Source organism: Python bivittatus, unplaced genomic scaffold (genome assembly GCF_059951505.1).
Source record: "Python bivittatus isolate LINGU-HERP-01145 unplaced genomic scaffold, Pbiv_v1 ctg000480_np1212, whole genome shotgun sequence".
Taxonomy (NCBI): Eukaryota; Metazoa; Chordata; class Lepidosauria; order Squamata; family Pythonidae; genus Python; species Python bivittatus.
In genome coordinates this window covers 34933659-34947488 of record NW_028277075.1, presented here as the reverse complement: position 1 = coordinate 34947488, position 13830 = coordinate 34933659, and the positions used below count along the sequence as shown (strand labels likewise).

The window sequence follows — 13830 nt, the reverse complement described above, 5'->3', positions numbered from 1 at the left end:
GTCTGTGGTTTTTGGGGCCCAGTGGTTCCAGGACTATACCATCTTTGGCCCTGGATGGGGTTGCACTACCTCAGTGTGTAATCTGGGGGTCTTTCTGGACTCACAACTCCTGCTCAATAAGCAGGTGGCAGTTGTGGCCAGGAGGTATGCCCGTTCCTGGATCAGCAGGCACCGGTTGTGCCCGTTCCTGGATCAGCAGGCACTGATTACAGTCACTCACACCCTAGTCACCTCCAGATTGGAATACTGCAATCTGTTCTACGTGGGGCTGCCCTTGAAGAGTATCTGGAAGCTTCAGTTGATTCATAATGTGGTGGCAGGGAATTATGTGTGCTCTGAGAACAGCAGACTGCCCCTCTGCTCTGTGAGCTACACTGGTTGTCAGTTTGCTTCCAGGTCCAATTCAAGGTGCTGGTTTTAAGGGCTCTTCATGGCATGGGACCAGGCTATTTGAGGGACTGCCTCTCCCTGGTTATATCAGCCCACCCTGTCAGATCTCGCAGAGAAGGCATGCTGCGGGTATTATTGGCTAGAAGGCATGCTGCGGGTACTATCTTGCAGAAAAGGCATGCTGCGGGTACATTTGGTGGGTCCCAGGAGATGTGCCTCCTCTATTGTGGCTTCTGGAGCATCTTTCCTCCCAAGATTAGATTAGCACCATCCTTTTTGCTATTCCAAAAGGCCCTCAAGACCTGGTTATGTGATCAGGCCTGGGGCTCCCAAGGAAAAAGAGACCTGCTTAGATGGCACTAGTGTTGAGGGGGCCATTTTATTTTCCCTTCCCTTATGGCTTGTATTTTTGTTTTTTTACAGTATTTATTAATGTGGTTTTTTAAATATTTCTTCTGTTGTTTTTATCTGTATTTTTAACTGATTGTTGTACATCACCGAGATTCACTTCAGTGAGATGGGCAGCAATATAAATTTGCTTAATAAGAAAAAAAATAATAAAACATAAGTTAATGGCAGCAAGAAACATAGCTGTTTCCCTGTAATTGTAATTAGTGGCATACAGATCTTGGTTTCATGATGCTTTATAGAAATGTCTAGAGAGAAAGGAAATGAGAGAGTAACAATATACTCTGGTGAACTCTGTTACACTTAATTTTTGAATTAAAATCATAAATGACATATGCTCACATTAGATGTAGTAGTCTTGAACCTATTAATTGTTAAGGTGGGGAGGTGGGGTTGAGGGGGACATCCAGAGGTCTCTAAATGATCATTCTAGTAGCCCTAACCAGCAAGAATGAGGGATGTTAGGTTAATGTATTGTCGAAGGCTTTCACGGCCAGCATACGATGGCTGGTGTGGGTCTTCCGGGCTGCGTGGCCGTGTTCTGGAAGTTTTGTTTCCTAACGTTTCGCCAGCATCTGTGACCGGCATCTTCAGAGTGCAGGAGCACAGACAGGAGCAGTGCTCTCCTGTCTGGGGCCCAGAGAGAACTGCTCCTGTCTGTGCTCCTGCACTCTGAAGATGCCGGTCACAGGTGCTGGCGAAACGTTAGGAAACAAAACTTCCAGAACACGGCCACGCAGCCCGGAAGACCCACACCAGCCATCGATGTTAGGTTATATAATAGTTTAGCAATGCCTGGAGCCCCACAGAATCTTCAGTTTTGGTTTTTTGAATCAAGAGTGAGCGACATTGCTGTGTATTATCTTCCATGGCTTCCTAATTCAGATATCAGAGAAAACCAGTAAAGCTTTGCCAAAGTCACATGCATGAGAAAAGGAGGAGAAGGGCAAGGAATTAATATATGGAGACATGGCTTATTACCAGAGTAAATTAAACTATAATTTATTGGATAAGGATAATTATATCTTTATTGGACATTTATGTGACCTAGTCATTACTTACTCTCTTCTGCTGTTTGCCATATGCAAAAATAGTTTAATTTTGTGCTTTGAATTGAATAAAATGGTGAGACAATGTGACACGCTAAAATTATTATGTATCTGATTGCTACTCCTAGCTGTGAGGATCCAAGTCATTGCTTGGCACGTAAATTATATGATTATTTTTACAGCCTTTTATATGATGTTTTCTCACTTCTTTGTGTGCATGCCTTTAGGTCAGTCTTGAATCCTGGTGGCTGCATGGATAAGTCCCTGCAGTTTTCTTGGCAACATTTTTCAGAAGTGGTTTGCCTTTGCGTTCTTCCTAGGGCTGAGAGAGAGTGACTGGCCCAAGGTCACCCAGATGGCTTCGTGCCTGAGGTGGGACTAGAACTCATAGTCTCCCAGTTTCTAACCTGGTGCCTTTAACCACTACACCAGTCTGGCTCTCTATATACAGTAGATGCCTTCTCTTTAAAGTCTTATTTGCCTGGAATAACTCCTACGTCATTTTTTTTTTTTTAATGACATCTGGATGGTCCCCACTCTGTTGTTGTTTAGAAGAACCATGAAGACCTAGCTCTTCACCTAGGCCTTTGGTGAGGGACAGTGATAGTCCTCGTTTCATCACACTTGCCATCATTTATCTTTATCATTTATGTTTTATTGAATTTATTGTAATTTCTTTGTTTGATTGTTGTGTGCTGCCCAGAGTCAGGCAGCATAGAGATTCATCATCATCATCATCATCATCATCATCATCATCATCATCAACATCACCAATTTGCAAAACTGGAGACTCTTTACCTTCAAGAAAAGCAATGGACAGAGCCTCTTTCTGTCGGTTGTAGCCCAGACAATAGTGAAGTTCTGGGACTTGATTGCAGCCTGCAGCATTTTCAGGACTCAGGTGCTCAGTGACACAAACATCCTTCACCCCACCTGAAACTCAAAAGAATGTTAATGAGAAATTGCGTCCTATTCCAGCTAAGTTGACCATTTGTGAATATTGTTTTATTTTTCCACTTTGTAGCCATGATATAAAACAGATGTATGGCCTTTTGGGGGGAACAATATTTAGCCTTTAGGTAGTGGTCCAGAAGCTGTACTTCAGAGAAACAGAGTCAAGACAAATGGGTGTAGTCAGGATCAGGGCTAAATTTGATTTGATCAAAATTAAAATCAAATTAGAGTTAATAGCCACCTATTTGCCATCTGTCATTAATCTTTTAAGGGTTTTAATTCTTGTCTTTCTTTATTCCCTACCATTATAGTCCATGCATCCATGAACAAAGCATTGCTATTTTTTAAAAGGATGAATTGTAATAGTAAGTTAAATTGTTTAAAGGAAATAAATGTATCAATTTAATTTTTATGTGAAAAATTCAGAAAAACAGAAAACTGGATTTTTATTTATTGTCATTAAAACCAGTTGAGTAATATATATTAAGGGATTCACAATGGCATACCGAGCTGTTGACATCTGTTGTACATTCAATTGTTTTCTCTATATAAGCTTTTCCCATGGTGCTCTCCAACTGGGTTGAATTATAATCTAAGTTCATCTGCCCTCTGGAATAATCTGTATCCTAATACCTGTGAGGTGTCTACTATTATATCCTTTAGGTACTTGTTGAAGATCTATCCCTTCACCGAAGCCTTCCTGTATAAATGTTGGGCCAATGGTTCAGTTCTGTTTTTCTTCTCCCATAACCTTTGGAATGATTTTTTAAAAATGATAATATTATTTAAAAATTATTTTAATTTATTGTTGTTATTACAATTTAATTTAAATCACTTTGAGATGCAGTTGTATGGAAAATCATGTATAAATAAAATAAATAAACTTAAATTACCTTCAGTCACTATGGCTATTGGTCACACTATCTGAGGATGATACAAACTATACTCCAAAATGGGAAGCTGATCTATTAATATCCAAATGTAATCTCCTAGCTTGCCTGAAACAATTACTGTTTCATTTATTCTTTCATCAGTGTAATAGGTAGAGCCATAGCTCTCTGCCCTCAAGAAAGTGAAAATAATTAAGTGCAAATGATTTTTCAATTCAAAATATATTTCTTTATACACTTGTAGAAGTTTCACCACTGCCTGCTAGCAGATCCCCTGGAAAACTGAATGATTGCTACCATCCTGAGACTAAACTGAATTTTTTTTAAATGGTGCTGTGAAAAGGGGAAAATCAATAAGAGTGTTGAACAATATGATGAAATGTGCCAGATGTGAACAATTACATAGATAATTTGCTCAAAATTGGGATAATATAGATTTAACATTGTTAAAGCCTTGATACATTTCACCTTTGATATGGAACATTTTTCAGCAGTGTAAGCCTGATCCTTAATTGTCTAGTTTTACTATGTTGATCATGTGTGCTGGGACTCATAATTAGAAAGACAGAATTCATTATGGTCACTCATCTGAAGAAGTAATCATACGGCCCACCATTTTGAGGGAGAAGAAATAGCTCTTCGTTGACTTGTATGGTCATCCTTTTCTTATCCAGAGCTGCAGGCTTTCCTTTGCTTGGTTCTTCTCCTGGCTTCACGTTGTAATCTACATAGTTAACAATTTCTGAGGTGGTCACGACAGGCTTTGGGCCATAGATATGGGGAAAGCTGAGGATTGTCCGGGGTTGTACTGGCTCTGCTGTCTTCTCAACATTAAACTGAAATAAAAACACCCCAGATTTTATTTTTATTGCATTAGTTTAGAATTTATTGTAGCAAAGAATGTGCTCCCTCAACTGTGAACTTACATGAGAGGAATGACACATTGCTAGCCCTATTCATCATATTTTGGAAATCAAGGAATTTTCTTCCTAAAGAAACACACTAAGGCCTATTTTTAATTAGTCCTTTTAATCCCTACTCCTAACTCTCTTGTAATTCTTTCCTTCCTCTTTTCTTCATACTATGTAGATTAGAAATCATTTAAGCAGAAATTGCAATTGCAGCTATATTTTGCAATACATATATGCATGACCCTAGAGTAAACAATGGGAAAGAGTCACAATAATCCTTCTCCCCACAACAATCATGCTTTATATATATACCTTTAATTCCCAATAGATATGTCAAGCTTTCCTGAAATAAATGCAGATTTATTCAGATTGCATACATTTATGTCCTGAAAATATTTTTCGTGTGTGTGTGCATATGTATGAATGAGCAAATGAGAAACATCTGAAGTCTTGATCAATTTAAGTGGTATTTTCTTCCCACCCAAACGTTTCTAGATGAATTCCAAAATACTAAGCATTGCTCTTTTCTTGTGAAAAAGCTAAGCCTACTGACCACACTAAGGCAGTTCTCTTTCAAGCCAAAGCAGAGAGAATGAAAACACATGCTGAAGTGTAATTAATGTTTTTCATTCTTTTTTTAAAAAGACACTTATTAATAATGCATGTAGACCACATCCCAGAGGAAACATTCACTGCAACCAGGTCCTTTCCTTGCCAGCCTGCTTGTGGGGAAGCTCTCTGATTCGCAAGATACAGCATTGTGCCATCTTTCTCAGCCCAATGCCTTGAAGCTGTGATCAACTCTGGCTCCCACAGTTCTAAGCTGGCATAGCCAAGAGCTGCGCTGGCTAAGGGTGATGGCTAATGAAGCCAAATAGCTATGAAAGGCTGGATAGTGTTGGGTTCAAAAGAGTATTTTAGTTTATTGCTCGCAAGAGCCACTTGCAAGACCCACAAATTAAGAACCTGCCAGATTTAACAAAGCTATTTACTCCATTAGAAAACCTAACCAAGAATTGTATGGACACAATCCTTCCGAATGTGATGCGCACATCAACTTCTCTTTCCTTTTGTCTTTCGTTCTGTGCTTCCATCCTATAAGACCCTACATTGCACTTTATTTAAATTGGCTTTTTAAATCGAGTTTTGTAATATGTTTTCATTCTTTTCATTTGCTGAGAATCCCACTGGTAGATGGGTAGCCATATAAATTTGCTGAATAAATATATAAATGGGCAATAGTCCTAGTGTTATTGTCCATGTTTTAAAATAAGGTTGATAGATATTTTAAAAATAGCATGTTCTTCAAGTCTTAGGATAAAAGAGCCAAAGGGCTCTTTTTTTATGTCTTACAATAAATATAAGCAGAGGTTCTTCTCATGAGAAGAGGCCATAATACAGTTAATCCCCTGCCCAGTCTCTGGCTCCTCCAGCTAAAATGCACCAAATAGCATCATTTCATGGGGAAAGCTTCTGCCAAATATTCAGGAGCATCACTGCCAGTCAAAACAGGCAGTTTCAAACTAAATGAGAGATACACTGACTTGAATATAGGAACATTAAAATATATATATTTGGGGCCTGAATTGTTAGTTTTAAAGGGGTTATTGTTGTTAAATTATCTCTCTTTCTATAGGTTGCAATACTGGACAGGTCCCACTAGCCCATAGGCATGAGTTCCTAGTCATGACAATGATGCAAAAATAAAAAATGGGTGTCATGATGTCATGATACAGCTGCCCTTTCATGTTGACATTGTGTGCAGATACATACAATGTGGGGTTTGTTTTGCAACATTGCCCTGCATATTTCATCACTCCCCCTCTCCCCCTATGAATCCTCATGTACTAAGTATGAAATTATTTAATTTCTTCTCTCTTTTGAAGGCAGAGTTTGGGCTTCACCCTTGGAAGGAGAACTCAGAAATTCTCTCTTCCAGCCTCTGCAACTGAGGATTGCTGGGTTGTGAAATCCAATCTTCCAGAATTTCCAAAGGGGATGAGTGAATATTTGGGGGGGGGGGGGGGAGAGAGAGAAGAGGCAGTGAGGATGGGCTGAGGATCCCAAGGATTGTAATCCCTGTCACTTCTTACTCCCCACAACAGCCCTTAATTTGGTATTAGCAATTCAATTATAAGTAAAGAATAAGAAAATCTTTAAGAAAAAAATAGCTCATTTCTTTCCTGCTGGGCTGCAGTTGGCAGGAAAATGACTGGACCAGAGTCTCTTACCTCAGAGCACTTTGGCATCTGCTCAGAATTCCCCTGTCCATAAAATACATTTTTTTTCAAAGGTGTATTGTCATGCATGAGCAAAATTTTACCACAGATAGTGTTCTACACTATCCTTACTAATGCCCAAGTGGATATTTTTGGCCATCACAAACCTCATGTATATATTATGGAGTATTTTATCTTACTTAAGTAACAGTGGAATCATAAATATGAGGCACTTTATTGAAGCCATCTTGCCAGAAGCCAGACACTCTAGTGGCACTCCGACATCATGTAACAAGAGACTGCCCCCTTGGGAGCCATATATAACTACAGTGGGGAACCGATCGACCGCGTTGCCGGCTGCATCTGCTCCTGTTTATTGTGTATATGACCTGCTCTGTCACTCATGAAAAAGTGATCTCCACACCCTTTGACAAATAAGTTCTGTGGTAAATAAAATTATCTGAAGCAAAAGTTTGAATAAGGACAATCTGTAAAATACTGGGGCTTTAAATAACACTTCTTTGGCATGAGTAAAATTGGCAATAAATCACTGCTAGGCTGAACAAACACCAGCTGCTGGCTCAAAGCAGAAGGAAAAATTCTGCTGTAAGGGAGGCCCATCACAAATTAAAAATATGCAAATAAAATATACATTTGGTAGGATTTAGAGCTAGATAAACTGCATGTATTATCTACATCAGACTTCCCAAACTTGATGGCTTCCAACTGGATTTAGGATTATAGAAGTTTAAGACAACACATTTGGAGGGCACCGGTTTATGGCATTTCAATCCTGCATGGGAATATTCGTGGATCATACTAAGCCATGGTTACTGAACAATGATTTGAGTAAACCACAATTGGCTAAATGCACTTAACTGTGGTTTACAAAGTACAAAGATGGATTCACATGACATGCTAAACCCAAATCAAGCAAAACAAATCATGGCATGCTAGTTCCCTCAAGAATATCATGCTTCCTGGTATCAACAAACATGAATCTATGTGCTCCACATAATGATAGTTTTTCATGGATGGAAACCTACTATAATAATCATATGTGCAAAGCAACTGTTATAAATGGATTCAGGGAACATGAAAATACACCTCCCACACAAACAAACCGAATTAAGTTTCAGAATTGGAAGCTATATGCATCTCTTCTAAAACAGACATTTGGGAAGAAACCATTTTCCTGGCATTTTTTAAAGCAGAAGCAATTCTCAGGATTAGGCAGACAGATTAGGCTGCTCCTTTAATCATGTAATTATGATCCCAATTCACACATATATGTTCCTTGTTCACGGACTGCATTGGCAGATGCTGAAACAGACACTTACAGATTAACCTCAGCGGGACATATTTCATATCACACCATTGCAACAGAAGCCCAACATTAAGAAGATGGATTCTGAATAGACAGGGCAGTTGTGACTACAACACAAGTAGCTTCCCTCGCCCCAATTTCAGTGATGTGATCAATCCTTTGTCTTGATTTGTTGGGCATTAAGTATCTCTCAGAAGCTATTTCATTTAAAGTAGAACTCACAAGGCTTTCATAGAACCTCTGCAGCACAGTGGAGGTAAAAGCAGAAAGGAAAGCGTAAAAGAGCTTGCATGTGACACGGTCTGTATATTACAGATAAAATCTGGCATCAGGCTAAATTCCTGAAAGCTCATTACATGGAAGGAATAGCTTGTTCAGTGATTCTTTTAGTAGAAAAGCCTCAAGAAGCAGTCTAATGTGTGTTATATACCTTTTTTCAAGATTGTTTACCCCAAGGCTCAAGTTTTCCATGCAAAAAGCAGAGGTCTGTCATTTTACAGCGGCAGAGGTCAAGACTGTATTATGTCTACAATGTACTAGGTCTTTTTTAAAACATGCAAGAAGTATAACACAAATTTACTTTGGACCACCTAGTTGCTAGGCAACATGAGTCAGATCTACTAATTAGGACTGCACCCTAAATGATCCCCACATAGTATTTTTTACAGCATTAAACAATTCTTTAATGTAAACCACCCCCACCCCCTGCATCATTGTCATTCCACCCATCACTCCAGTACTGTCTATTGTGACTGGTAGCAACTATCCAAGTATCCAGACAGTTTTGCTGTTGGAAACCCCTTTTCAGTTTGTGTTACCAGGGACTAATTTTGAATTTTCTCCTGGTCCTCCATCATCAAACTATGCACTTTTGTTTTCAAGAGCTCTTAATTTCTTCCTCTTCTTCCCCCAGCTCTGTCTGTCCCTCTATAAAGCAACTCCAGAGGCAAGAAGAGTAAACTAACACATACAATAACAACAGACGATGGAATATAATGCAATAGCTAGAATCTTTCACCCTAGATGTTCTAGTATTGCATTATATTCCATAGTATATTGTTATTGTATGCATAGCTCTCCATATTCACCTATGAAGACTACTGAATGGTCCTGACACATCACTTTCTTGCAAGCTCACCTAAGTTACAGAGATGTTTGTGACTTAAATGTTATTGCAAACAATTTGATTACCCAAGTGAGAAGTCACAAGTCCCATGGGACATAATCTATGGGTCCTTGGTATAGCTCTTCTGAAATGTGAAGGATGGAAACAGATTTCAACCAGATTAGTGTTCTACAATTGTATAACTGAAATGTGGAGAACCAGTTTGGTCTAGTGGTGAAGGCATCAGGCTAGAAACCAGGAGACTCTGAGTTCTAGTCCTGCCTTAGGCATGAAAGCCCCCTGGGTGACTTTGGGCCAGTCGCTCTCTCTCAGCCCACAACATCAGGCTTGGGCAACAAGCCAGTCAGTCAAATCCTGCCGGAACCGATGGATCAATATTTGGTTGATTTGAAAAAAGTGTACCCTGCACCTGCAGGAAAAATGCTAGGAAGAAAAAAAAATCGTAGAACTGAAATGTGACCAGACTGTACCATAATCTTATCCTATGGGCTGAAGGTAAATGGTAAAAAAGGTCATTAGATAAGGCAAAGGCATGTGAAAGGCAATGTATCTAAGGGGGATTTATCACCCCCTTCCAAGAAATGCAATTTATTATTTCAACTACAAGCTGTATGTCTTGCAAAAAGAGTTCATAGCCAAACTGCAGATGAGCTCAGAGATGCTCCTATTCATTCAGAAATTATTTTTTTCACCTTTGATAAAAAAAAACTAAACATTTCCAGTTCAGTTTTGAACCAGTGTGGCTTAGGGAAGAGACTGATAATCTTCCAGCACTCTCTGTGCCTGTGTGTGCATGTATGCGTGTGCATGCATTGCTTTGTATCGCATTGTAGCCTCCGAGAACTACCCCTCTTTGAAAGCCTTCTTTCTGCATTCTTTCATGGTTTAGGGAGGTAAGCACAACCTTGGAGGAAGGGGTTCTGGTGGCCCTCAAGAGAGGTTGAACCCTGGGCCATGAGTTGCCCACGTAGGCTATAAAGCCAGGAGTTTTGAAGAACTGCCCCTTCCCCAACAGACTTGGAAAACAGAAACACATAGTCAGCCTTTTCTAAATACATTTCTTTTTATTTATGCCATTTTTATCATGTCATTCTGCCTTCTAAAATAATTTGGCACTGATTAGAAAACAATCCTAGTCGCTTTTGTCTTTTAATGGTTTTTAATATATGACTTACATATGTTTTTAAAAACAGATGAAACAGAATATTTCTTCACTTTAAGGTCAAAACATATATTTCAAGCAGATGCATATGTACATCTATCTGTCTATCTAAAATCTATATTATCTATAGATTTAATGTAATCCGAATGTCTATGTGAATATGTTTGTGTATGTATGTGTGCATGTATGTATGTATGTGGAATCCTTGGTGTTCTCTGAGCTTGGTTGTTTGCTTGCAGACATTTCATTATCCAACTAGGTAGCATCATCAGTGCTAGTGAGTGTGGGGTCTACTCCCTGTTTATATACAATAGCATGTATGTATGCATGTATGTCTGTATGCACACACATACTTGTAAGGTGCTGAATGCTTTGGATTCAGTTTGGAAGAGATGGTAATGAACACACAGGAGCATGAATGCAGCATCTGTCTGCAACTCATTAAAGCACCCACTTCATGTACATCCTAATATATGTGCGCATGTGTATATTTTTCCAAGGAACAAAAGAGCAGCAAATTGTTACAGTTTTAAGCAATATTTTAAATTCAGATACTTGAGTTAGATATGGTGATCAATTATCAACTTACTTTTTCTCTATGCTGCAACCTGATATGATTCTATTAGATTACTGATTCATAATAGCAAGGGTCTACATCTTCCATTGACTCAAAAATGGGCAGTACCATTCTGGGAGGGGCCTTCCAGAGTTTTATGGAGTGAAATGGGCATCTTAAGTATTATTTAATTTAAGGATTAAAACCTCTTCTCAACTTCCCTCCAATATGAAAAAATGATTCAAATTTGGGGATCCATCAAGCTCTGGGACCCACAAAAAAGAAGCTGTTAGCCTTCACACGCTTCTTTGCATATGCTGTAAAACAAGCACACACAGCATAATCCCAGAATCAATACTTTTGCATTTATTCGTGTCTTCTAATATAATAAAGAATGGTTGAAGGTTTGAATATTACTCCTTTTGTTCTGATGTCTTATTTGAAATTTGGATACGTTCTATTTCTCTTTTAAAAGAAAACTGACAAATAGAGCGATGTACTATTTTCCAGAACAGTAGTTAAACTCAAGTGAATGGATGCATTCATACATAATTCTAAATGAGGATTTTTTAACCATAGTTTATTGAACTAGCTGTAATGGGTTAGGGTTAGGGTTAGGGTTTGCACATCATGCTAAAGCAAAAGCAAATAAAACGCATTATGGTTTACCATAATATATGCTTCCAGAAAACTATTTGGCCATATCTACTTAGTAAGTGAATGGCTAGTAGGGAATTTGAAACCTCATCCCATACAACTGAAAACTTTGTCTAATAGGCCTTTGTCATTCCCACCTGTTATTGATATGCTAACATAGGTATTCACAGCAAACCAAGATCACATCAAAATAATGATGCTATATGGTGATGTCACAATGCAAACCCCACCTTTACTTACTCGTGTCCCGACAAGTACATAAACTGTGGGATTTGCATCATAATACACATTTTGTCACTTTTCCCCTTCCCCCTTGTGAACCCTATGTATGATAATTTCCCATATGCTGCAATGTTCAAATCCTGAAATGATTCAAGAAGATACGACAATAGCTAACTTAAGTGTATATTGGACACTTAAATGTATGTTATGCTATAACATTAGATTCTTCATAGCTGTCTTAATATCTCTCATCAGTACCTTTCCATTGCAAGCTAGATGTTGATTCTCTCTATTAATTTTCACCAAAATATATTGCTATGCCTGACACTTGCCCAGCATTTAGCACACTAGTTACACACAAGGCTTTCCTGTGTTGCAAAAGCATATGGACATAGGTGTGTTGATAGATAAATCAATGAGAATTATACAATATTCAGACATTATTACTGTCTGCAGTCCAGGCTTCAGTTGTCCATCGATTATACCTGGTCCAGCTACCAGACTGATTGTGAAGTCATTGTATCTTTGTTATGCAGCTTCCTCTTTCATAAAACAAAAGCTGTCTGTCTGTGCCACCTGAGCCCCTCCCCCCTCCTTCTCTTTGTACAGAAGTCACACTACACCCTGAAATTCTGCAAACATTGAGGATTGCTATAAATCTTAAATTATATCATACACTAGGTGACCTTGCTCAGAATCTACACTTGGTAAGCAGCAGCATCTCTGAAAGAAGAGTAGAACAAAATCAATACACTGCTTTACCTGATGGAGTGCCTGAAGCACGCTGGGTTTGGCATTTTCAGTCTCCAGATCCCGTTCCTTCTCAGAAGATCCTTTCCCAGGTCGCATATATTTGCAGAAGCAGGTAAGACCGCATAAGGCAAGGAGGCTAGTAGCAGTCCCCAATGTAGCTCCCAGAGCAATCACTGGGACAGACAAAACCATTATTTCAGACCTGGAAGCCACAACTTTATTCAGCCAGTGTGATCCTCATTCCTTGCCTTGCAGAACTGAGCCTGATCATAGCTTCTTTCAAAGCATGCAATAGATCCTCTCAAGCAGTTGACAGAGAAAGTGAATCAAAAGAAACTAATGGATCACTCCTGCTCTGTGAGATGATCACATACCCTCACCATCCCTCCTAATAGTGTTGCTGGCTTAATGCTCCTAGGGAAACAGGAGCAGAGGAAATAGTAATTCAAGTGCCTGCAGCCCCTTTAAGACTGCAAGCAGACAGCTTTCATTGAACTCATTCTCCAGCTCCACTGGGAAAAGTCTGATGTGCGATAGAATCAGACGTCAGCAAGAAGGGGATGGGCCATGCTGGCCAACTCACAAAAAAGTATTTCCAAATCTATGAATGACCCCTTAAAGGAACAAGCCACAAGCTGGTTTTAAAAACTGGCAAGACTACTGTTGCTATCTTAATTTAAAATTACATCATTGCTAAAATAGGAATAACAAAGTTGTTGGACTGACACCTGGATACAGATAACAATTTTTAGGCATGACTATACAAGGGAGGCCAATATAGATATAAAAATGAGCAACAAAGGGATCTCTGCACTTTAGGGGAATAGGCATCAAAATGACAGATGCCATTCAACATGACAAGTGTAAAATGTTGCACGAGTGCCAACATTTCTAACTACTCATACAAACGAATGGGATCAGAGCTAGCAGTGACTGACGAGGAAAGACATCTTGAAGTAATGGTAAACAGTTCAATGAAAGTGTTGACACACTGCGCATCCACTGTAAAAAAGGCCAGCAGCATGTTAGGGATAATAAGAAACAGTACTGGAAATAGAGATGCCAATATTACAATGCCTTTATATAAATCAATGGTGCAACCGCATCTGGAGCATTGTGTGCAGTTCCGGTTGCTGCACCTCAAAAGAGATATAGCAGAACTAGAGAAGGTTCAGAGGAGAGCAATTAAGATTATCAAGGAAAGGC

The 13830-nt window shown here is 39.1% G+C and overlaps 1 protein-coding gene across 1 annotated transcript in view; it reads right to left on the bottom strand.

Moving 5' to 3' along the window:
• The window catches only part of SYT13 (synaptotagmin 13), a 34995-nt gene extending 21965 nt beyond the window's left edge, over window positions 1-13030 (bottom strand). The window contains exons 1-3 of the mRNA XM_015888370.3: window positions 12634-13030; window positions 4305-4527; window positions 2646-2780 (exon numbers count right to left, since the gene is read on the bottom strand). Of these exons, the coding sequence (XP_015743856.1) occupies window positions 2646-2780; window positions 4305-4527; window positions 12634-12816 (541 nt within the window). The 5' untranslated portion in view covers window positions 12817-13030. The remainder of the gene's footprint in view (window positions 1-2645; window positions 2781-4304; window positions 4528-12633) is intronic.
• Between the last annotated feature and the right edge of the window lie 800 nt (window positions 13031-13830).